The following is a 25609-nucleotide window of genomic DNA, read 5'->3' as shown; positions in this document are numbered from 1 at the left end:
ATTTTCGGTTGAAGCTGATTTCCAAGCTTTCCTTGCATGTCACGTGTGTTTTGCAGTGCCTTCAGTGCTGCCCATGAAGAGCAATGGAAGTTAAAGGAGCAGCAACTGAAAGTACAGATTGCTCAGCTCGAGACTGCCTTGAAGTCTGACTTAACAGACAAAACTGAAATCCTTGACAGATTAAAAACTGAAAGAGGTATATTTAAAATAACCACTGCCTTTCTCATTTCAGACATCTAATGTTTGTTCATTTAATCAGTCAGTACTTACTCTGGTGCCTACTGTTTGCTACTCACCCTGCGATGTGTGAGGGGCAAACACAGTCATCCACTCTCATGAATTCAGTGGTTGGTCAAAATTTCTCATACTCAGCCTGGTGTATATGCCAAAAGAATTACTTTTTCTCATAGCTGTTCTTATTTAGGTTGTTTTTAATTGTTCAATTTTCCTAAATTCTAAGCCTTTCTTTACTCAACAGTCAACAAGTATTTATTGAGCACCAGTTAGTGCTAGACACTGTTCTAATTTCTGGGGATACAGCAATGAATAGAAACAAAGGTCTTTCCCTCATAAAATATAAATTTAATAGGAAGAAACTACAACAATTAAATAAATATGTAATATGTGAGGTGGTGGCAAGTGTAATGGCATAAAAACACTAGTGTAAGATGACAGAGATTGGCAGACATAGTAGCTTGCCGTTCTGAGAGTTCGAATAGGGAAAATCTCTGATGAAATGTCTAATTCTGCTCTGTGACAGTGAACTTAAATGCCAGGAAGCTTTGTGCCCCCTGCTAAAATAATAATCACTAATAAGTTTCAGTATAAGTCACAGATCTCATAGAAGTAAAAGAATTATAATTAAAGAAGTCTGAATTTTACTGTGTTACACACACATAGATATACACACAAATGCACAACAGGGGAAATGAATTATTTGCTTTAAGTGTCATTATCTGTTTGCTCATGCCCTAGATAAACCGAGTCGTATGCTCCTTTTGAACACTTGCAATTCAGTTGCGTGAGAATGTTTAAAAGTTTAATACAGACTCACTAAAAAACAGTTATGTTTCTAGATAGTATTCTTATGTTTTTATTTAGACCACAATGCCATATGTCACTGACTGTAAGGAACATTATCTTTTCATATTTTAACATCTCTAATATTGAGTTGCATTTTATAAGTGATAGCATTTTTAAATTTCAGTGTGACATTATTTTCACATTTTAGCAAGTCTGAAATTGGAACACATAATCAATGGAGTCTTAATTTCAATGAAACACACTAGTACAATGTTTATTCACCAAGTGACTACATTTGATGATAGATTTTTTTATGACTTTTTCTCTAGAAGACTATGAGTGGAATAAAATGGTGATGACAGGTTTTCTGACCTGGTGGATTTTTTTTAAGTTTTCATGTCAAAAATACATACAGTTCCTGACTTTAATGTGCAGTATCGAATACCTAACAGAGTGCTTTGCCTTAGTAATTGCTCAATAAATTATTGTTTAGGTAAAAAAAGTGGAAGTGCTCTATATTCCCTCTCTCTTTTCCAAGAGCAGATAAATTGCTCGTTCTTAAAAGGAAAGGAAATGAAGTAAACTTTTTTTATTTCTATGCTTTCTGTATTTACTTAAATATCAAGAATTCTAAAGCTGTTATTTTTTGGATATCTGAACTGATCTTTGTAAAGAAGCTTTTCTTAAGGGGGGTAGAATCTTAATTTTTTTGTTAGACCTGTTTATTGTCGTTGAATTAATTCTGAGGGTTCTTACTTTGTATTACAGTTCTTAAGTTATTTTAATTTATCTAATTTATTCCTCATCTTTTTTACTGGCTCTTGTACTGTTTGGGAATTTTTTAAATAATAAACGTAACTCATGTACATTATGAAAAAAGTCCAATATGTAAATTATAAAAATCAATCCCACAACCCACAAAATATCAGCAAAATAATCACTGCTAATATTTGATTTATGTCCTTTCAGAGTTATTTCTAAATGATATAGTTTTATAATATGCTTTTTTTGCTATATTGTAAAATCATTCCTTAATATAACTCTACATCAGAATCATTTATAATGGCTGTTACAGTTTTCCAGTGTGTGAATGTAACATGGATTATTTAACAATCTTCTATTGAATATTTAAATAGCTTCAGTTTTTTTAAGTATTATAAACAATTCCACACAAATTTTTACATGTTTATCCAATTATTTCCTAAAGAAAAATTGCTAGAACTGAATCTTTACTTTTAATGCAACTATTATTTTCCAGTTATTTTTGTTTGAATACCTCAAATTTACAAGTCTAAGGATTTAAGTTTTCATTTCTTTGTGGAAATGGGTTATAAGAAAAATATTACAGCCTTTAACCATTTCTTCCAGGGAAATAATACACAAAAAAACTGTAACCGTCTATTTAAGAAAATCTTTTAATATTTAGAAAGTTCCATTTTGTATTACAGATTTTGAAATTGTTTAATTTTACTTTGAAGTGTCTTCATACATTTACCTTCTCATGTATCAAGTGTTCTTTGCCAGAAGATGTTTCCCTGGCTTCTTGTAGTCATTCATCTAACTGGTAAATTATTTTTAGAGAATACTCACCTCTTTATTCAAGGTACAAATTAGTTTCAGATTGTGTGAATCTGTGGGGGAAGGATATGTAAATGCAGTTTGCATTTGGTTAATGCTTAAATTAACTGCATGTGTTTAAGGGCTTGCTTTTGAAAGTTCCTTTCTATCTGTAGCTGAAATGCATAATTCAGCATAATGCATATGGTTATATTGATCACAGCTGAAGATATTAGCACAAAGGCGCTCTGAAAATTGTTTAGTTGAATTGTTCTCTGCCCTCTGCTTATTAATGGTGTGCTGGAAGAACATAATTTTAAAAGAGTGAAATGTTATCTCATTTGAATAAAATGCTGTTTAGCTTAACCTGCTTTTTGTCAAATCATAAGGTAAAGAGGTTATTTTTCATCTTGTACAGAGTGCTTTGATTTTGCCTATTATAATTCAGCAAGTATATTTCCTCTTTGAGCTATAGCATTTTAATACTTTTTAAAGACCCAGGAGTTATGTCCCAAATAAACAGTTTGAGAAAGGAAAAATGTAGTGGATAATTCTAAATAAAATTCAGTAGAAGGTAAGTTACCAGTACTCAGTAATGTCTTCTCCCACTAAGTTATTTTTCTACTAATAATGCCCTTGTTTAAAAAATATCAGTGAATGGAGATATCGTTGTTGAAACAAATGTTAGGAAAGTCTGGAAACATTTAAATAAACAAGTTTATTTCTACCTAATAACATATAGGAACCCTGCTCTGAAAACTTGAAAGGAAAGGAAGACTAGAACATAGAAATAATAATCAAAATACGGTATGTCTGGATAAAGATGGAACAGTCATGTCCTTCACACTTTAGCTCACCCTTAGAAACCCTAAAACGTTTTACTGGCCAGAGAATGAAATTATATTATCCTCAGTACCTTTGTTTTTACATACTTCGGACTATATTTGCCTTCTTTTTGTTACCTAACCATGTTGTCTAGATGTTGTTTTAACTTAACATAAAGAGTCCCACCCACGTTCTTACTCTGTTCTCTGACAAAAAAGTTTATCTCATAAAAATCCATATTTATTATTCATCTGAATTTTTAGTTTAAAGACAAGTATTTAACCTATACCTTCAAAATTTTCAAGTATTGTTCATATTTGGATATTGTTTTCTTTTTTTTCTTTTTTTTTTTTTTGAGACAGAGTCTCACTCTGTTGCCCAGACCGGAGTGCAGTGGTGCAATCTTGGCTCACTGCAACCTCCGCCTCCCGGGTTCAAGCAATTCTTCTCCTGTCTCAGCCTCCTGAGTAGCTGGGACTACAGGCGTGTGCCACCATGCCCAGCTAATTCTTGTATTTTTAGTAGAGATGGGATTTCACCATGTTGACCAGGCTGGTCTTGAACTCCTGACCTCATGATCCACCTGCCTCCGCCTCCCAAAGTGCTGGGATTATAGGTGCGAGCCACCACGCCTGGCCTGGATATTCTTTTCTTTAGTTAACTAGATATAAGCAATTTATACTCTAAGATAACCTTTTAACCTTCTAACAATAAGACAAAAGTGTTTATACAGTATATTTGATTGTTTTTTTCTTTGAGATGGAGTCTAACTCTATCGCCCAGGCTGGAGTGCAGTGGCGCAATCTCAGCTCACTGCAACCTCTGCTTCCCAGGTTCAAGTAATTCTCCTGCCTCAGCCTCCTGAGTAGCTAGGATTACAGGCATGTGTCACTATGCCCAGCTAATTTTTGTATTTTTAGTAGAGACGGGGTTCACCATGTTGGTCAGGCTGGTCTCGAACTCCTGACCTGGTGATCTGCCTGCTTCAGCCTCCCAAAGTGCTGGGATTACAGATGTGAGCCGCTGCGCCAGCCTTGATATTAAAATGTCTTTGTATTGCCTAGGATCACAGGTTTTTATTATTATTATTATTTTACTTTTAAACTGCCAAGAATTATGTGACATTAAAAACATCCAAATTTATTCCTAACTGTGTAATTTAACATTTTTGTTTATATGTAGTATTTATAGCTTGAGAACACAATGCCTTATAAAAGAAACATATTTTTGTTTAAAATGCAGTCAGTATGCAAATGCATTTGTTCAAAGAATTCTTGGCAAATGTGTTCATTTTTTTAAGAAAAGGAAACAAAAATGTACATCATAAATTGAAGACTTATGATAAACATAAATGGTTGAGAGCAGGACGAAATTGGTAGAGATACTTTAGATGACACGGCTTAGAGTTAGTCCACAGGGAGTCAACAAAGGAGGATACCTAAGTGCCACAGTGAGCTCTAGCAGGGTACACTTAAGAACGTGAGATTGGCCGGGCGCGGTGGCTCAAGCCTGTAATCCCAGCACTTTGGGAGGCCGAGACGGGTGGATCACGAGGTCAGGAGATCGAGACCATCCTGGCTAACACGGTGAAACCCTGTCTCTACTAAAAAAATACAAAAAACTAGCCGGGCGAGGTGGCGGGCGCCTGTAGTCCCAGCTACTCGGGAGGCTGAAGCAGGAGAATGGCTAAAACCCGGGAGGCAGAGCTTGCAGTGAGCTGAGATCCGGCCACTGCCCTCCAGCCTGGGCGACAGAGCGAGACTCCGTCTCAAGAAAAAAAAAAAAAAAAAAAAAAAAAAGAACGTGAGATTATCAAATACTATGGATTTGTTCACTAGCTATTATGCTTTTTTTAAAAAAAAGCTAAACATGTTTAATGCAGGGAGTGAAAAATTAGTCTCTTTATGAAAAATTTGCTGTCTTCTAAATTCTACTCTACCCTCCTGTTTGTGGGTCCTAGCAACTGAGGACCTAGACAAGCATAACCATTATTCCATTTCTTAGCACTAGCTCCAAGTCCATTCCTACTGATTAGTAGCATGAACTCAGTGAATAAAGAGCACATATGAATTTATTTATTTTGGGGGGACAGGGTCTTGCTCTGTTGCCCAGGCTGGAGAGCAGTGGCACAATCATGGCTCACTGCAGCTTCAACTCCCCAGGCTCAACTGATCCTCCCGCCTCAGCCTCCCAAGTAGATGGGACTACAAGCATGGCCAGCTAATTTTTATTTATTTATTTATTTATTTTAGAGATGGGATCTCCCTGTGTTGCCCAGGCTGATCTCAACTCTTGGACTTAAGGGATCCTCCTGCCTCAGCCTCCCAAAGTGCTGAGATTATAGGCATGAGCCACCATGCCCAACCCGTATGAATTACTGTTGATACCACCATGCGTGGCTTAAGAATCCATTCCTCCCATTGTAATAGACCTGTTGGAAGTATGGTTGACTACATATGGATTCAGAATTTCCTTTTTAATTTTTTTATTATGGATTTAGAGGGTACAAGTGCACATGGGTACATTAGATAGCTGTGAAATCTGGACTTTTAGTGTAACCATCACTCAAATAATGTACATTATACCCAAGAGGTAATATTTCATCCCTCATCCCCCTACCATGTTCTGGAAGTTACCTTGTTTTAATAAAAATACTATATGCTTAGTTGGGAAAATAAAATTCGAAGATATCGACTAAAAAACTAAAAGACAATTTTTTTTTCACATGCTTTTCAGGACCCTTAATAAGTAAGTAAAAAATCATAGATTTAGAAACACATTTTCTCAGGTATTTTAAATAGAACATTCCTTTGAAGTCCCAGAGGCCACAATTTCCTTATATTAATACTGTGAACTTATGTCTTGGGTTTTTGATAAGCAAGTGATTCATATGGTAGACACATGATAGTATTCATTTATTCCTCATTCCCCTGCTGTCTTTGTCGAAGGACTAGCTCAGTTTCCTTTCTGACCAGAACAATACTAGATCAAGACTGGTATGTAACAGGAATTAAAGTAATTTGAAATGTGTTCTTAAACCTGATTTTTGCTTACCTTTCCAATTGTGTTGACTTTATTTTTAAGATCAAAATGAAAAACTTGTTCAAGAGAATAGAGAACTACAGTTACAGTATCTGGAACAAAAGCAACAACTTGATGAACTTAAAAAACGCATGAAATTGTACAACCAGGTGAATTATTTCCTTATTTAAGAAATAAAACTCAGAATGTTTATCTCAATATTTTATGCATAGAGAAAGCACTATACTACAAAGCAAAAGAATACAGATATATTAATTACTCAGTTTATTAACTGAAGCTATCAGGTAGTTTATGTTTCATAGGGACATTTTGAAGTGCTGGAACGTCTTGTAGACTTAGTTTGTTAGTTCATGGCATCAGTCAGTTTATGTTTCATGAGGATAATTTGAATACTTGGGATGTCTCTTGTATTTTCCATTCATAACTCATTGTGAGCTTTTACTTAATCTATTGCAGGAGAATGGTATTAATGCTGATGAATTGAGTCAAGCTCTCCTACTTATAAAGGTAACATTCTGAAATTCATTGTGATTTTCATGTCTGCTTACAACTGTTTCAGCATAATGATGACCCTTATCTGTAACCCTTACATTTGGAGAATGAATTATTCTTCCATCTTCTGAAACTTAGTATGTCCTTTACAAATATATATGTAACGTATCAACACTACTAAGATTCAGGAAAGTGGTCAGGTGACCTTTAGTTATAGCGTATACATATTTCATAATGACATCAAAGTTACATTAAACCAGACCTCAAAAACTCTCATTTAAAACATTTTCTTATAATTATAACAAACATTTTACTTTTACCTGCTTCACTATTTAACTAATTAACAATTTTCTGCCCTAAGAGACCTTGATGCACACCCTTTAAGTAAAATATTGAATTATAAATATCTCAAGAAGATAGTTTTTAGTTCTAGAATATTCTGTTATTTACAAGAAGACACAAAAAATACACTTCCTTCCTTTTAGATCACAGTGTAGATTTTAATCAAATGAAGAAATAAAAATAAATGTGCATGTTTCTTCTATATGTTATAAAGTAACAAACTATTTTTTGATTTCTCTATAACTGTTTCAATTGTCTATCCAAATATTCAAATTTGATTAACAGGTAAATTTCATTTTTTCCATCAGGAATGAAGCAGTCCTGATATGTATATATCAGGACTTCCTCTATCAGTTTTCAAGTAATGAATTGAAAATTGATGAATCAATGAATTGTTTATTGATACATCTATATTAATTCATAAAATCACATCTTAGAAATTTTTGTTTCAGTCATAAAGCGTGTTTTTATTTTAGGCTCAAAAAGAACAAAAAAATGGAGACCTTTCCTTTTTAGTGAAAGTAGATAGTGAAATTAATAAAGATCTAGAACGCTCTATGAGAGAGCTGCAAGCAACTCATGCAGAAACGGTGCAAGAGCTGGAAAAGACAAGAAACATGCTAATTATGCAACACAAAATTAATAAAGATTATCAGGTAATGTAATACACTAAATGGGGAGGGTACATTTTCTATAATATTCTGCTGATGATGTACTTTTCTAAATACCATATGTTATCACCTGTTATATTATCTATTATCATCTATTGTAACCTATTAACATATCACATCTCTGCAATGTAGCCTCATAACTAGGTACTTAATTAGAATAAATAGTTTTAAAACAAATAATGTGGGGTGTTTTCTGTTTTTTTTGTTTTTTTTTGAGACAGAGTTTTGCTGTTGTCGCCCAGGCTGGAATACAGTGGCGTGATCTTGGCTCACTCCAACTTCCGCCTCCCAGTTCAAGCAATTATCCTGCCTCAGCCTCCCAAGTAGCTGAGATTACAGGCGCCGCCACCACGGCCAGCTAATTTTTATATTTTTATAGAGACAGGGTTTCACCATGTTAGCCAGACTGGTCTCTAACTCAGAGCTCAAGTGATCCACCCACCTCGGCCTCCCAAAGTGCTAGGATTACAGGCCTGAGCCACCGTACCCTACCACAAATAATGTTTTTAAAGTCCCTGATTTTAGAGAATGAGTAGTGGCAATGAAATCACCTTTGTTAGCATTAGCACATTCTGCAAGTGAGTTATAGTTATCCTGAAGTCATGCCATAACCGTATTGTCTTAGCTTTTAACAAAATGAAAACACATCTCCATAAAAAGGAATCTGGAGTTTTTTCCTTCTTCTGATTTGTGAATATTGCCAAGCATAATTTTCTAAAGTGTAAGCTATTTGAGGTCAGGAAACCGTGGTTCATAGCTCCTACTGTTTCCAGGATCTAGAAAATGCTTGAATCATAGTTGCTTTGAATAATGAAAATAGAACTAATCACAAGTGTTAAAACTTACTATCTCTTATTTTTTAGATAGAGGTTGAGGCAGTGACCCGTAAGATGGAAAATTTGCAGCAAGACTATGAACTCAAAGTGGAACAATATGGTCATCTTCTTGATATCAGGGCTGCACGTATCCAGAAACTCGAAGGTACAGCATACATGATTTTTTGGTCCACAGTAACTAGAGGAATGGATTTTATAACAGTTTATAAAGTCATCCAAATCTGCACTTACCATGTATTTTTGCTATGTTTACCCCTAATTCATAGCTAGCTCACTCCAGCTTTGACCTCCTGGGTTCAAGCAGTACTCCTAATTTTTAATTTTTTTGTAGAGCCTATGTTGCCCAGGCTCATCTCAAACTCCTGGGCTCAAACGGTCTTCCTGCCTCAGACTCTCAAAGTTTTGGGATTACAAGCGTGAGCTACCACACCCAGCCTTGATTCTTTTCTACTCAAGAATTTTTAGTAATTCCCTACTGCTTTTTAAATTCAGTGTTGCAAGCAAGATTTCAAAGTACTTCATAAATTACTATAGATTCAAATTTACCAGCACTTTCTAATTTCTCTTCAAAGCAACCTGGGCACCTCAGCCAAACAGGTCCTCTGCCTGCTCTTTGCAGATATGTCGTGCTCAGGCCCACTGCCATGCCTTTGTTTTTGCTGTTTGCTTTGCCTAAACCTCCTTTCTACCATGATTCCAAGATACACACTTCCCTGCTTTGAAACCTAACACAATACTCACCTGTGCTAGGAAGCTGGTTCTGGTTATTCCTAGCTATCCCTCTACTTGAAATGTCCTTACAGTGATTTTTGGACTTTAGCAAGTAGAAAAATCACTTGAGGAACTTGTTTAAAATGTAGTTTCCTGGGCCCCACCCCTAGAGGTCCTGGGGCCCATTCTTTTTTATATTGTATTTAGAAATAACTGCAAGCTATTCAGATGCAGGTACAAGACTACATGTTGAAAAAAACTAGCTCAGCACTTACCAACCCAGTTTTCTTCTCATGCACTCAAAAGCTGTATGTTTGGGGAGCATATAAGTGTTCTTCAGTTGTTGGAGTTTTGCATATTCTCCGTAACCACAATGTAAGTTCTACACTGATAAGTATTTTGTCTCTCTTTCATGTCCATGTCCACTACATACCATACTTATTTGAGTGGTCTATGCCAGCAGTAATTTTACACTCTTAAAACTTTGAGGTTCGAGAAGGCCTTTATTCATGAGTTATACTTAATTGATATTTATCATAACAAATTAAAAGTTAAAAAAATTTAAATACTCTTAATTTGTTAAAATAATAATAAACTTATTGCATGTTAACATAAATTACAGTACTTATTTTTTTAAGTTATATTTTCCAAAACAAAAAAATACTTCAAGAAGAGGGACATTGTTTAAAATTTTTTAAATTTTTAACATTTCGCAAATCTTTTTAGAGACTGGCTTAATAGAAAACAGCTGGATTTTTATATCTGCTTCTGCATTTAATCTGTTGTGATATCACACATGTAACCTCCAAGAAACTCCATTATACACTTGTGAGAGGATAAAAATGAAAAGGGCAGATTACATATTAGCATTATAATAAAAATAGTTGTGACTTCACAGATCCCCAAAATGGTTTCAGAGACCATCAGGGATTTCCAAACCACACTTTGAGAAACTCTGATCTGGGTAGAAGAGCTCAATAAATGTCTTTATCTGATGAAGCAGCGTTTTTCAAAAGTCGAGGAGCAATGTGTACCTTTTATTCCAAGTAGTACTCAATAAAAATTTGCTTAATGGAATTTTCTTGGTTAAAAGGGAGGTCACAATGTTTGGAATTTTTATTCCTTTCAAGTCTTACTAAATTTTAACCATCATATTTTATCCCCTCAATTCATTGATTTACTCCATAAACATGATCAAGCCCCTAATGCATCCTAAGCAAAGTGCTGGGCAGGGAGAATACAAATAGGAAAAATCAAGACACCATCCTCATGGAACTCCTAAGATGTTGACAAGTAAATAAATGGTTATGTTTTACTATGAAGAGTGTAAAGCTAAGAAAATCTAAAGGTATCAAGGAAACACTGAGGGCCAGGCGCGGTGGCTTAAGCCTGTAATCCCAGCACTTTGGGAGGCCGAGACGGGCGGATCACGAGGTCAGGAGATCGAGACCATCCTGGCGAACACTGTGAAACCCCGTCTCTACTAAAAAATACAAAAAACTAGCCGGGCGAGGTGGCGGGCGTCTGTAGTCCCAGCTACTCGGGAGGCTGAGGCAGGAGAATGGCGTGAACCTGGGAGGCGGAGCTTGCAGTGAGCTGAGATCTGGCCACTGCACTCCAGCCCCGGCGACAGAGCAAGACTCCGTCTCAAAAAAAAAAAAAAAAAAGGAAACACTGAGGAGAGAATGCCTATTCCTGCCTCAAGATTCAGGGAAGACTTCACACAGTAGGTATGGAGTCTTTAAAGATGACAGAATTCACTACTAAGTAAAAGTAATATATGGCATTACAGGCAGTAAGCAAAGCAGGGAAAGATGCCCTAAATATGAAGTGTTGCAGTACATTTGAGAAACTGCACTGTAGATCCATCCAACTGGAATTCAGGAAAGTCAAAAAAGGAGGAGAACCTGGAGATAAAGCCAGAAGGAACAAAATTGTGAAGGCCCTGTTTATACCCTGATTGATGAGGTAGAACCTTATTAACCTGGAGAACCACAGAGGGATTTTAAAGTAGGGAGTGATACACTCAGAACTGCATTTTGGAGATTATGCTACAGGTATTGAGGAGAAAGAGGAAGATTTGAAGGAAGGAAACATTTTGAGTTCCATAATAATTTGGATAGTAAACTGGAAATATAAAATTAGGTACAGTGGAAATGAACAAGAACAAATTTGTTGAAGAGTTAGGAAACAGTATTGAATAGTAGTGACCCTATAGATGTGAGGCAAATAAAATAAAAAGAGTTACTGTTTTATGATAGTCTCAAAAAAAGAAAAAGGGGAATTGAGGCTGACTCTCTGAAATCTAGCTTGGGCAACTTGGATGAATGAATGAATGAATCATCACTTGAGCTTTAAAGTACAGAAATAGCTAGAAGACAATATGGGCTGGGCACGGTGGCTCAAGCCTGTAATCCCAGCACTTTGGGAGGCCAAGGTGGATGGATCACTTGAGGCTAGGAGTTCAAGACCAGCATGGCCAACATGGCGAAACCCCATCTCTATTAAAAATATTTTAAAAATTAGCCAAGTGTGGTGGCAGGTGCCTATAATCTCAGCTACTCGTGAGGCTAAGGCAGGAGAATCGTTTGAACCTGGGAGGCAGAGGTTGCAGTGAGCCGAGATTCCACCACTACACTCCAGCCTGGGTGACAGAGTGAGACTCCGTCTCAAAACAAACAAAAAAACAAGACAGTATGATACATTCTGTTTTGAATATGTTGTGTGGGATACCTAGCTACATAGAGGGTTAAACAAAACATTAGAAATATAGGAATGGAGTTGAGAAGATAAATATGAATTTAAAATAGTAATATGGAAGCCTTTAGCATATTAATAATGACAAAAGTCGTAAAAGTTGATGAGATCACTCATGAGAATATGTAGACTAAGAAACTAATTAAAAACAGAAGCCCAGAAAACCAGCAGAGAAAGAGAAATCCCAAAAGAATGAGAAGAAGGATAGGAGGAGAAGCAGAGAAGATGATGACATGGAAGCCCAGGTAAGAAAGACAGAGTGCACTAATAGGAGATCCTCATCAGTGTCAAATGTAGCAAAGAAATCAAGTAATACAAGGACCAGCGTTCATTGCGTCTAGCGATTAATTGATTATTGGTGACTTTCTGGAGCAGTTTCACAGAAAAGTAAGGCAGATATTCACGTTGGTGATATTTGGTTGGCCTATGTATATAGCAGTGAAACCATCATCATGATCAGGGTAATAAACTTATCCATCACCCCACAAAGAAGAAAAGTATAAATCTCAGTAAGTTAAAGGAAAGGAGGCAGCAGAAAGAGAGACTGACTTTTTAGGAAAGAAGACAATGGGTGGAGCAGAGACAGGGAAGCAGGTGAAAGCCAGGTAGTTACCTCAGCTGTTCATTCAGAGGGCTTTTTTTCTTTTGATGTTTTTCTCTCCTTTTTCATGGCTTAGACTGTATTACAACTGAGGTTGCAATTTTGTTGTTGCCTAATAGGTGATGTCAAAACAGAAATGATAAATTTTTGTACGATAAAGCATTATTTACAGAAAAACAGTGTAGTCATAGAATTTAAAATAGAGACTATTCACCAGAAGTACTCATTCCTACCACTTCAAAAGTCAGTTTTCATTTTCTTATGTCAATATTTTGATCTCTAAACTGTGTGTCTTCTCTTGCAGCCCAATTAAAGGATATTGCCTATGGCACCAAGCAGTACAAATTTAAACCAGAAATCATGCCAGATGACTCTGTTGATGAATTTGATGAAACCATTCACTTAGAACGAGGCGAAAATCTATTTGAAATCCATATCAACAAAGTAACCTTTTCTTCTGAAGTTTTACAGGCATCTGGAGATAAAGAGCCTGTCACTTTCTGTACCTATGCTTTCTATGATTTTGAACTACAGACAACTCCCGTAGTGCGAGGCCTTCATCCTGAATATAACTTCACTTCTCAATATCTTGTTCATGTTAATGACTTATTTTTGCAATATATCCAGAAGAATACTATCACCCTTGAGGTCCACCAAGCTTATAGCACAGAATATGAAACAATTGCAGCATGTCAATTAAAATTTCACGAAATGCTTGAAAAAAGCGGCCGAATATTTTGTACAGCAAGTTTGGTTGGTAAGTACGATGTATAAGCTGTGGGTGTTTGAATTACTAATTTGGTTTATATATTGATATGGTACTCTACAATACTGTCTTTTCTTACATATTAAAGTTGCCTTTAGAGCACAGACAGCGTTCTTTACCCACAGTTAATTGGACTATCTTAAATGTCACTGATACAGAGCACAGTGGCTCACTCCTGTAATCCCAACACTTTGGGAGGCCATGGCAAGTGAATCACTTGAGGCCAGGAGTTCAAGACCAGCCTGACAGACACAGTGAAACCCCATCTCTAGTAAAAATACAAAAATTAGCCAGGCGTGGTGTGCATGCCTGTAATCCCAGCTACTTGGGAGGCTGAGGCAGGAGAATCGCTTGAACCCGGGAAGAAGAGGTTGCAGTGAGCTGAGATGGCACCACTGCATTCCAGCCTGGATAACAAGAGCGAAACTCCATCTCCCAAAAAAATGTCATTGATGATGTCAGTACAATGGCTATTAATTTTTTAAAACTTGTAACTTCGGATGTTTATCGTATTGATACTCTGACTAAATTATGTAATTTATAAATAAATTAATTTATGTATTGAACTATAGTTTAATAGTTTATAATAATTTATAGTTTAATAGTTATAACTAATATAAATAATAATATAAGCTATTTATAAAATTATTACTTTTTTTAAGACCTTATGTTATCACTATTAGTAGGCACTGGGAATACGGTGGTCAGTGGTAAATAAGACAGACAAAACTACCCCTTGTAGCTTACCTTCTAGAGAGGATTATAGGCAATACAGAAAAGTTAATCAGAGCAAGAGGCTAAAGGGAGAAATGGCAGGTTGCAAATTCAGGTAAGGGCTTCTCTGAGAAGGTAGCGTTGGTAAAGAATGAAGATCCATGCCAGGATCCAGGGGAAGAATGTTTCAGGCAGTGGCCATAGCAAGTGCAAAAACCTGAGGAGGAGCAAGCCTGACAGTGGGAGGAACAGCAGGAAGCCCAGTGGCTGCGGCAAAGGGGGGATTCAAGTGATAGGTGGGGCCAGATCATGTTGCAGAGCCTTGTAGGTCAGAGTGAGGAGTTTGGATTTTCTGAGCTTTTAGAAAAATCACCCTGAGTGCTGTGGAAAGAATAGTCCGAAGCAGGCAAGAGGGAAAATAGGACTGTTCTCAGGCTATTGCATTGATCAAGGAAAGACGATGGTGGCTTGGATTAAGATGGTAATGAAAGTGGCGATAAAAAGTAGTCATATTCAGTACATATTTTATTAACTTCTCCTTCAAGACTTGCTTATCAGTTGAATGTATGATAATGAGGGAAATGGATGAAGTAAGAATTTCTGGCATGAGGAGCTAGAAGAATGGTGATACCATTTACTGAGATAGGGAAAACTGGGAAAGGAGCACATCTGATAAAGAAAATCAAGAATTCTGTTTGGACATGTTAAGATTGACCTGCCTATTAGACATCCAAGTGGCAATGTCAGGCTGTTGGTTGGACACACCGATCTGAAGGTAAGGGATAGAGATATAAAAGTGGGAGTTGTTAGCATATAGAATATATTTTAAGCCGTAAGCATAGATACAATCACATAGAGAGTGAATGTAGACAAAGGAAAGAAGGTGACCAAGGACCAAGCCTTTGGAAACTCCAAAAGTAAGGCCCCAGAAAGAGGAGGAAGAGCCAGCAAAGGAAACTGAGGAGTGGCCAGTGATGTAGGAGGAAAACCAAGAGTCTGTGCTACCCCAGGGACCAAGTGAAGAAAGTATTTGAAGAAGGAAGGAGGGTGACTTAGGGTCTTGGGACGGATTTTATTTTATTAATTGAGTGATCAATTGCATAGGTAATATATTCACATGACTCAAAAATCAAAAAGACGTCAATGTCTACCTCCTTCCCCTTTTCCTTAGCCACCCTGGGTCCCCTCACTGAAGGCTACAGATTCTTTCAAAGATATTTGTTTATTTGTTTGGGGTGTTTTTCCATAAAGACAGGGTCTTACTCTGTTGCCCGGGCTGGTCTTGAACTCCTGGACTCAAGCAGTGCGCCCACTTCAGTCTCCCAAAGTGCTGGGATTATAGGCATGAGCCACTACACCCAGCTTCAAAGATCTTTTATGCATATACAAGCAAATATATATTACATTAATATTATTCTTTTAGGACTTATTTTTAAATGATGACTTCTGTCGTACTGTGTCTTGTGCTGCTGTAGCAGAATACCTAAGTCCAATATCAAAGTGTTCACATCTGGCAAGGGTCTTCTTACTGCATAATAGCATGGCAGAAGATTAGAGGGTGGGAGCGAGCAAGAAGGGGCCAATCTCAGCCTTTTATAATGGTACCAGTCCTACCCATGAGGGTGGATCCCCCGTGGCCTCATCACCTCTTAAAGGTCCTACTCATAATACTCTTAACGATAGTTAAATTTCAGCATGAGTCTTGGAGGGTACAAACATTCAAACTATAGCAGGCAGATAGTAAGTCACATTTGTATGCTGATGAGAATGATCCATTAGCAGGGAAAAAAATTGATAAAGTAGGAGAGAGTAGGGGTAATATTTGTAATAATCTGGTGTGTTCAGAAAAGTTTATGTATAGAATATTCTCTATTTGACAAATATTAAGTAGCCTTTATATACTAGTTCCTCTGGTAGGAATATATTGGTGGAAATTATGGCCCTTGCTCTCAAGAAACTTACAGCGTATTAGAGAAATAGACTGGTGAACAGATGGGCCAAAGCAATCAGTGCCCTAACAAGGACATACTCTACTCTCCTGGGAGCCATACAGAAAGTCTCCCCCGCAGAAGACAGATGAAGAACTGCCTGAGTTGAGAGGAGTATTGAGGGTGTTAGGGCAAACGTCGTGCAAGGGTATACTGCATGCAACATGTGTTTGGCATAGCTATGACATTTTCCCTTATGCTTGTGATATAGTATACAAATGGGAAGGTGGCAAAGATGTCTTGAAACTTGAATTAGAATGTGGAACGTCATATTTATAATTTTGAGGTTTTGTATTGTAAATGTCAGACAACATTGAGTGCAACTTATTTTTAAAAAGTATTATACTATAACATCAAAAAGAATCTGTGGAGTATTTGATTCAGTGTTTAGGTTTTTAAAATATATTTCAGAAGGAATGAAATAGTACAAATTGGAATATCTCAAACATAGTTTGATGTCGTTCTTTAATAATATTTAGTATACAATGAAACATACTTCAGAAGTAGCTATTTTCTTCATCTGCTATTTGCCAATCTCACATCATTTGTGCAAGTCATATTATTTTACTCAGCATAAAATGTATAGTTTTAATGCATAATGCCATTGATGTATTTTTACTGGTACATATTTTAATGTATGAAACTATTTTAACCTTGGGTTATGTATTGATTTGTAGGAACAAAAGGAGACATCCCAGATTTTGGCACAGTGGAATACTGGTTCCGATTAAGAGTTCCCATGGATCAAGCAATTCGACTTTATCGAGAAAGGGCAAAGGCTTTGGGATATATAACATCAAATTTTAAGGGGCCAGAGCATATGCAGTCGGTAAGCTCATTTGGCTTTAAGACCCTTTTATAACATAGAAATTTTGTAATATTTATTTATGTGTCATGCTTTAAACTGAAATCGTTTTCTTTCACAGCCATCAAGTGGCTTTTTTTAACTTTTATTTTGAAGTAATCATATACTCACAGGAAGTGGTAAAAATAGTACAAAGAGATCCCTTGTAACCTTCACCCAGTTTCTCCTAATTGTAACATCTTGCATAACTATAGTATAGTATAATTTCAAAATCGGGAAATTGACATTGGTGCAATACTATTAATTAGGCTACATACCTTACTCAAATTTCATCAGTTTTTACATACACTCGTGTGTGTGTGTGTGTGTGTGCACGTATGTGTGTAGTTATTCTTTGCAGTTTTATCACATGTATAGATTCATGTAACTACCACCAAAACCAAAATACAGAACTGTTCTAGCAACACAAAGAAACTCCCCTGTGCTATTCAGGACACTTTTGAAAACTTAATCATCACAATACTGCTGTCACGCATCAAAAGACTTTTGTTAAAAATTCTACTGTTAAGGAAATAAACAGCTGTTATTGGACTATCAGTTACTGTGCTTTCAAATTATTTCCTCATGTTAGGTTTCTGAAGTGCAAAGTAGAATACAAAATTAATATTCTCTTTCTGGGAACTGGGAATTTAAATGCAACTCCTTAGGGCAGCATTTCCCAAACAATGTTTCGTGGAGTCTTAATGACCATATTTTCATATTAGTTCCATGATCCAATAAATGCAGAAGACCTTGAATTGAGCAAGGTTAAATATGATTCTTGACTTTAGGGGTTCCCATATATAACATGAATCTTTTTTTTTTTTTTTTTTTTTGAGATGGACTGTCGCCCAAGCTGGAGTGCAGTGGTGTGATCACTGCTCACTGCAAGCTCCGCCTCCCAGGTTCACGCATTCTGCCTCAGCCTCCCAAGTAGCTGAGACTACACGCACATGCCACCACATCTGGCTAATTTTTTGTATTTTTGGTAGAGACAGGGTTTCAACATGTTAGCCAAAATGGTCTCGATCTCCTGACCTTGTGATCCACCCACCTCGGCCTCCCAAAGTGCTGGGATTACAGGCGTGAGCCACTGCGGCCAGCCTATATAACATGAATTCTAATAGGCAATGTAGAGTATGCACTCACATTGAGTAACAGAGGAATAGGATATAGTAGAAACATTTGGTATGTCTGTTCAAGTCGTAATTATCTTACCTCTTTTTTTATTTGGAACTCCCTCACTTCCAATCCATGGAGCTAGGTTCCCAGTGGCCAGGTTTGTGTTAGCAGATCCCATTTTCTTTCACTCCCCACCATATTATAACTAATGAGTTGCGAATACCCACTTGACACCAGTTGAGCCAGTCAGATTCTTCCCTCTGAGATCAAGAGAAAGCAAGACATATCTGGAACACGTAAAATTGGGGGCTGTAGGGAGCCATCATCTACCATATTAAACAGCGAAGGTTAGACAATGGGTCTGAAGAAAGAGAGTAATGAACAAACATACAGAAAAAAGTGGAGACCAGATGGAGAGGACATTCTGCTGGTTTCTAGGCCACTGCCTTCCGAAGGCCCAACCACATTTCTAGTCTGTATTCCATGAAATATGCCTGTAACCTTAAAGTCCCTTTTTTTGTTGTTTTTGCTAGATAGAATTAATTTCTATGACTTTCAGTTAAAGAAGCATGACTAATATCACACTGATTTCCAAACTTAAGAAAGAGTGCACCTGCTTCCAGAGACCATCTTTCTGGCCAGTATTCCTTACAACACGCTTTGGGAAATGCTGTTACGGGGATGGGAGTTAGAAATAAGGAGACCGCATTGTTTGGTTTTGTAGTGTAAAGCTTTTTAGACTCCCAGATTCTGACTTGAGTAAGTTGTTTCCTGGTGGAATTTCAGCTCTGGTACGTAGATTGAGGGGAGAAGTGGAGGTACTTTTTCAGTCATTCCTCTCGGCCTTCTATTGCTGAGGGCAAACTAGCCCTGGGAAAGCAATATTGTGATTCACTTCTTAGGTTTCTCCTCTCCACACACCAGATTTCTCCACTGAGGAGATTATGACAACAGCTTTATTTTTTCCTCCTCCAATAAACTTCGCATGGAGTCAGGGTCCCAGATGCTCAATCCAGATTGAGAAATGCAGAGGGATGCCTTTGTGGAAGGTAAACCAAACAAAGCACAGAAACACTAGCATTTTTTGTTCCAGATCACATCAGCCATGGAATATTTAACAGTCAGCACAATTCTTTTCTAAAATACCTGTGTGCTGTCCATCTCAGTAATGGTTCCAAAGGAACCGTAGAGTAGTTTCCGGCTCTACCTAATAACTCCTTTTGTTCATCTCTCTCCCGAAGTATCCTCCCGGTCCTAACTGTTTTTCCCTTCAAGGTTTATCTCTGACTCTGTTCTCATTTTCTCATAACAGTTTGACTTTGTTATACTGGCTAATTTGGCCTCAGGTATCTGCTTCCTCAAATCCCAACAGTTCAGGATGAGGGCCAACCCAAATATAACGGAATCATTGCTCTGGGTGGGCAGGTGAATGTCTTTTAGTTAGGACATTCATCTTTGGACCCATTCCTAACTATAGTCTTGAGTTATCAAATAGAATTGAAGAACATCAGATTATCATTTTTCTTGGTTTTATTTGATTTTAGCACCAATCTCTACATGTATGCTCAGTCTCTAAGGTTTATTGCTAATAACACAGGATCATCTATTCACACATGTTCTAGGGAATACTGATTTTCCATTAGAATCAAAGTTTATTTTACAGAGAAATTATGAGGTGAAAATACGCAGCTTTTGTCGTTGACAAAATTATCTTATTTGGGGCTTGGCAGCTGCTGTTTATCTTTTAACTGTATTGTTTCCGTAATATACATATGTATGTTTTTCCAGTTAAGTCAGCAAGCACCCAAAACTGCTCAACTCAGTTCTACAGATTCCACAGATGGCAACTTAAATGAACTTCACATTACAATAAGATGTTGCAACCACCTGCAGTCCCGAGCAAGCCACCTGCAGCCACACCCATATGTTGTGTACAAGTTTTTTGATTTTGCAGACCATGATACAGCCATCATTCCCAGTAGCAATGATCCACAGTTTGATGATCATATGTGTTTCCCAGTGCCAATGAATATGGATTTGGATCGATACCTTAAGTCAGAGTCTCTGAGTTTTTATGTTTTTGATGATAGTGATACCCAGGAGAGTATTTACATAGGAAAAGTCAATGTGCCTCTGATTTCGTTGGCACATGACAGGTGTATCTCAGGTAAGCCTATGTTCTTGAATCTATAAAATTGTAAAAACAAAACAAAATTATATCTTACTGTTATGGATATGATTTATAGCTAATCATCCTAACCTCTTCTAAGTCTTTAAACTTTAGGCCTATATTACTATATTTTAAAAATTATTTTCTTACTGGTTGCTCTAGGGATTACAATGTGCATCTTATCCCAGTCTACTTAAAATTAATACTAACTTAATGGAATTAAATACTTAAGGTATTTAAATTAAATATTTAATTCAATTAAAATATAGAAAATCTAATATAATTTCATTCTCTCTCATCTCCTTTTTGCAATTATTATCATATATATGTATATATCGTATATATGCAATTATATCGTATATATGTATTATCGTATATATTTATACATATATACATATCGTATATATACATATCGTATATATGTATATGTTGGGTATGTATATGCTATATACATACCCAACAATACAATGTTGTAATCATTGCTTTATAAAATCTTATATTCTTTAAAAAAGTTAAGAGAAGTAAGAGATGGGAGAAAATATATAATTATAGAAAACTTTGATATTTACCTACATATTTGCATTTTTGGTATTCTTTATTTCTTCCTGTAGGTTTGAGTTACTGTCTGATATCAGTTTCTTATTCCAATATAGCTCTATTTCCTTCCCCTCCTTTGTGCTATCACCATATATATTTTGTCTTCCTATGTTATGAGCCCAACAATATAATTTTACAATTATCATCGTATGCAGTTATCTTTTAAAACAGTTAAGACCAGATAAAATGTATATTTATACTGTGTTTTGTAATTACCTATGTAATTACCTTTATTGGTCGCTATTCTTTTGTGTGGACTTGAGTTACCATAGGTGTCTCTTTCCTTCAGCCTGAAGAACTTCCTGTGATATAAGTTAGGTCTACTGGCAGTGAATTCTCTCAATCTGGGAGGATTCTGTTATCTGGGAGTGTTTTTATTTTGCTTTTGTTTTTTGTAGGATAGCCTTGCTGTATATAATATTTTTGGTCAACAGTTTAGTTTAGCTTAGTTTTTAACTTTCTGCACTTTGAGTACATCAGACCACTTATGGCATCCATTGTTTCAGATAAGAAATCAGTTGTTAATTTTATTGTGGTTCTCTCATACTTGATGTTGTTTTCCAGGTTTTTCTATTTGTTTTGGCTTTCAACAGTTCTTCTGATGTGCCTAAATGTGGATCCTTTTGCATTTATCCTACTTAGAATTTGTTGAGCTTCCTGTATGTGTAGTGTAATGTTATGCACCACATTTGGGGAGTTTACTGCCATTATTTTTTCAGTTATTTTTTCCTCCTCTTTTTTTCTTCTCCTTCTTGAACTTCCAGTACATGTACCATATGTTGGTATGTTTGATGGTTTCCCCACAGGTCTCTGAGGCTCTATTCATTTTTGTTCATTTTTCCTCCCATTCTTCAGATTGGATAATCTGTTCTGATCAACATTCACGTTCATTAATTCTTTCTTCTACCAGTTCAGATTTCCTACTGAACCCTCTATTGAATTTTTTCATTGCAGTAATTATACTTTTCAGCTCCAGAATTAGGGATCTTGCTCTGTTGCCCAGGCTGGACTTCACCTCCTAGGCTCAAGTGATCCTCCTGCCTCAGCCTCCTGAGCAGCTAAAACTACAGGCACATGCTACTGTACTCAAGCATTATCATCTCTTACTATATTCCCTATATGATAAAATATTATCATTATACTTTCTTTTTAATTCTCTAAATACACTTTCTTTTAGTTCTTTGAACATATGGATAATAGCTGCTTTGAGATCTTTGCCAAGTCTAACACGTGGTCATCCTCAAAAAATGTCTATTGATGGTTTTTGGGCTGTGTGTGCAGTACATTTTCCTGTTTCTTTGCATGTCTCATAAGTATTTTGTTGAAAACTGGACATTTTTGGAGAATATATTGTAACGTCATTTCCTAGGTGGTTACTGTTGCTATTTTTGTTTGTTTGGTGACTTGCCTTGACTAATTCTGTAGAATCTATTTCCTCTGCTGTGTAAGCCACTGATGTTTCTGCTAAGTTTTGTTTCTTTTTTTCTTTTTGTTTCAATTTTAACTATAAGTCAACATAGCTTAGTGGTCAGCCAGTGATTGTTCAAAGGTGTGCTTAAACACCTTGACCCAGTAGGTTTCCACCCTTTGCCTATGGGTCAGTGTGTGGCATGGAGGATGCATTCAAATCAAAGTTTGGTCTACAAGCCTGCCTCAGCTTTTACTTTCCGAATTGACTAGACCTCTCATTCAACCAGGGACAGATAGCTTACCAGGGTTTCCCCTGAGCATTTACACAGCTTTGTGCGTGCCCATAGCCTTCCACATCATGAGCTATAAATAGGATCTTGTCAAGTCCCACTTCTTTTTTTTTCTTTAGATGTAGTCTTGCTCTGTCGCCCAGGCTGGAGTGCAGTGGTGCCACCTGGGCTCACGGCAACCTCCTCTTCCCACGTCTCTTCCCATGTTCAAGCAATTCTCCTGCCTCAGCTTCCCAAGTAGCTGGAATTACAGGCACCCGCCACCACACCTGGCTAATTTTTGTATTTTTAGTAGAGACAGGGTTTCACCACTATGTTGGCCAGGCTGGTCTCGAACTCCTGATCTCAAGTGATCCACCTGCCTCAGCTCCCAAAGTTCTGGGATTACAGACATGAGCCACTGCACCCAGCCAATGCCCACTTTTGATATCTTATTCCTTGGATCACCCTTTTAAATTGTTGGCTGGCCTTCTGGTGTTTTGGCTTGCCCCAACCAGTATTGAGACCTCAGACTGTCTGTGATGTTGACCTTCTCTGATTGTTTGCCATTGAGGTTGCTGTTGTTTTTAACAATACCTCTGGGCATGAAATTATCTATGTTTTGTCCACATATAGTCAGTGTCCTACAACAGAGGCTGCCAGTCCTCTTAGCCTATCCTAGCCTGGGAGAACTTATGCAAAATGGGACTAGGGGAGAAAGGGGAGGATGAGAGCAGTCCCACAGATTCCTACTGTTCTTACTAAGGTGCAGTAGATTTTCTTGAGTAAATGCTTCTTGATTTATCCAATATCTTTGATCAATTTCCAGAGTCCTTAAATGGTTGTTTCTGACCATTTTGTCTGGTTTTTAAAATCATTTTTTAAGAGAGGATTTGCTGAGCTTTTTACTTAGCTATTCTGGAAGTCTTGCTATGCCTATAAAAGTTTATCACCTCATGTTCTACTTACATCCTTTTATCCTACCCAAAGTCTAGAGTTTGGGAGGTTTTTTTTTTTTTTTTCCAGCCAGCCATTAAAAGGAGTATCAACACTTGAGAGCAAAGTAAAGGATACTCTTAAGCAAAAGCTAACGCTTGAAATTTAGGTTTATGCCGGTGCCTGTAGTCCCAGCTACTCCAGGGGCTGAGAAGGCAGATGGCTTGAGGCCAGGAGTTCAAGGTGGCCAGTGTGCTATGATCGCATCTGTGAATAATCACTGCACTCTAGCCTGGGCAGCGTAGTGAGACCCTGTCTATTTTTTTAAAATTAAAAAGATAGATAGATTATTTTTTAAGTCAGAGATTTTTTTTCATACCTAGAAATCAAGTGCAACTATTAAAATTTGAGACTCAGTATAACAGATTCATGTTTCTTTGGTTACTGCTATTTGCTGTAGATGGTCCGTTTATTTTATGGACTTTTTCTGTGCTACTGTTAATTTGGAGTGATTTAACAAATCCCAACAAAATATATTTAAAATTATAATAGAATTATATGGTAATGTAAAAATTTCTTTAGATGTGTAAATTAATTGAAATTTTAAAGTATTAATATATTTTTCTTTAGAGACAAGCCTTGCAAAAACTTTCAAGTCAAAATGGAGGATACTTGAGCCTTCTCGAAGGAAGGCTAAGAATTCTGAATAATCTCTGAATTTAATTTCAGTGAACTAAATTATCCAGTATTATCTTTGAGGCCTTAACTTCTGAAGGAAGTCTACTTGAGGGATGAACCTGTCATAGATAATTTTGTCTTTATTCTACTCTCTAAGCCTTCTGAATTCTGAGTAAAAGCCAAAATTAGGGGGTACAACCGCCTGGCTAGCTCAGTCGGTATAGCATGAGTCTCTTAAAGTAGAGAGTTCTTTGTTCTTTAATTCTTACAGTAATAGAACTTCACCCTAGCATTAATTAAAATTGTTGTAATTTGACAGGAATATTTGAGTTAACAGACCATCAAAAGCATCCTGCTGGCACCATCCATGTTATATTGAAATGGAAATTTGCTTACCTTCCACCAAGTGGATCAATAACAACTGAAGACTTAGGAAATTTCATTCACAGAGAAGAGCCAGAAGTTGTTCAAAGACTTCCTCCAGCATCCTCTGTTAGTACACTAGTTGTAGTGAGTAACAGTGACTTTTAATTTTTTTAACAAGTATAAAACTTTGAATATAAAACTTAAGAACTAAGCCTGTGACCCCCACCAAAAAAAAATTAATAGTAATAGCTAAAGTCTTATCTGAAATCTAATGGTCATCATACTCAGTCTGACATATTGGTTGGTTTGTCTTAGGCACCAAGACCTAAACCAAGACAACGTTTAACACCTGTAGATAAAAAGGTATCTTTCGTGGATATCATGCCACGTCAGAGTGATGTAAGTAGTCAACACTGAAAATAGTGATTTTTTTCATAACAAATATTTGAAATAAATTATATAGGCATACTATTCCCTACCTGATTTAAATGGAAACAAGTGAATAAAGTATGTCTTTTCCCATTAAAATAATCGCTTTGTGTTTTGGCACTATATTTAAGTGTTAACTGTTCAAATTTCTCATCTAAACCCTTTTTTGGGTCCTTACCTCTCTCTAGCTTCTGCCCCAATCCTCTGCTCCTATTTATTTAAAAAAAAAGTCTTCAAAATATTTTCTAAATTCTGTCTCCTTCACTTCACATTGTTTCTTGGACTCACTTCAGTCAAGCTTTCATCCTGATAAAACTACTCTTAACTAAGGTCTCAGTGACTTTCTCTCTGCCATATGCAGTCAATTCTCAGTGCCTGTCTTAGTCTCCCAGGAGCATTTGACACAGTGGAATACGGGCCTCTCTTCTCTTGGCCTCTGGGACACCATGCCTTCCTAGCTTTC

At 36.8% G+C, this 25609-nt stretch overlaps 1 protein-coding gene across 5 annotated transcripts in view; it reads left to right on the top strand.

Annotated features, from left to right (window-relative positions):
- Positions 1 to 25609, top strand: part of RPGRIP1L (RPGRIP1 like) — a 104888-nt gene that overhangs the window by 37110 nt on the left and 42169 nt on the right. For 4 of the 5 annotated variants that reach the window (XM_033218418.1, XM_033218415.1, XM_033218416.1 and 1 more), the window contains 10 exons: positions 57 to 196; positions 6490 to 6596; positions 6904 to 6954; positions 7758 to 7937; positions 8816 to 8933; positions 13162 to 13614; positions 17003 to 17154; positions 20080 to 20458; positions 24671 to 24861; positions 25033 to 25116. In XM_033218418.1, coding sequence (XP_033074309.1) covers positions 57 to 196; positions 6490 to 6596; positions 6904 to 6954; positions 7758 to 7937; positions 8816 to 8933; positions 13162 to 13614; positions 17003 to 17154; positions 20080 to 20458; positions 24671 to 24861; positions 25033 to 25116 — 1855 coding nt within the window. The remainder of the gene's footprint in view (positions 1 to 56; positions 197 to 6489; positions 6597 to 6903; positions 6955 to 7757; positions 7938 to 8815; positions 8934 to 13161; positions 13615 to 17002; positions 17155 to 20079; positions 20459 to 24670; positions 24862 to 25032; positions 25117 to 25609) is intronic. The other variant, XM_033218417.1, reaches the window with a different exon arrangement.

The sequence above is a fragment of the Trachypithecus francoisi genome, unplaced genomic scaffold, assembly GCF_009764315.1.
Source record: "Trachypithecus francoisi isolate TF-2019V2 unplaced genomic scaffold, Tfra_2.0 Lachesis_group10, whole genome shotgun sequence".
Classification (NCBI taxonomy): domain Eukaryota; kingdom Metazoa; phylum Chordata; class Mammalia; order Primates; family Cercopithecidae; genus Trachypithecus; species Trachypithecus francoisi.
Note: the sequence above shows the minus strand (reverse complement) of the source record. Positions and strands in the feature narration are given on the sequence as shown.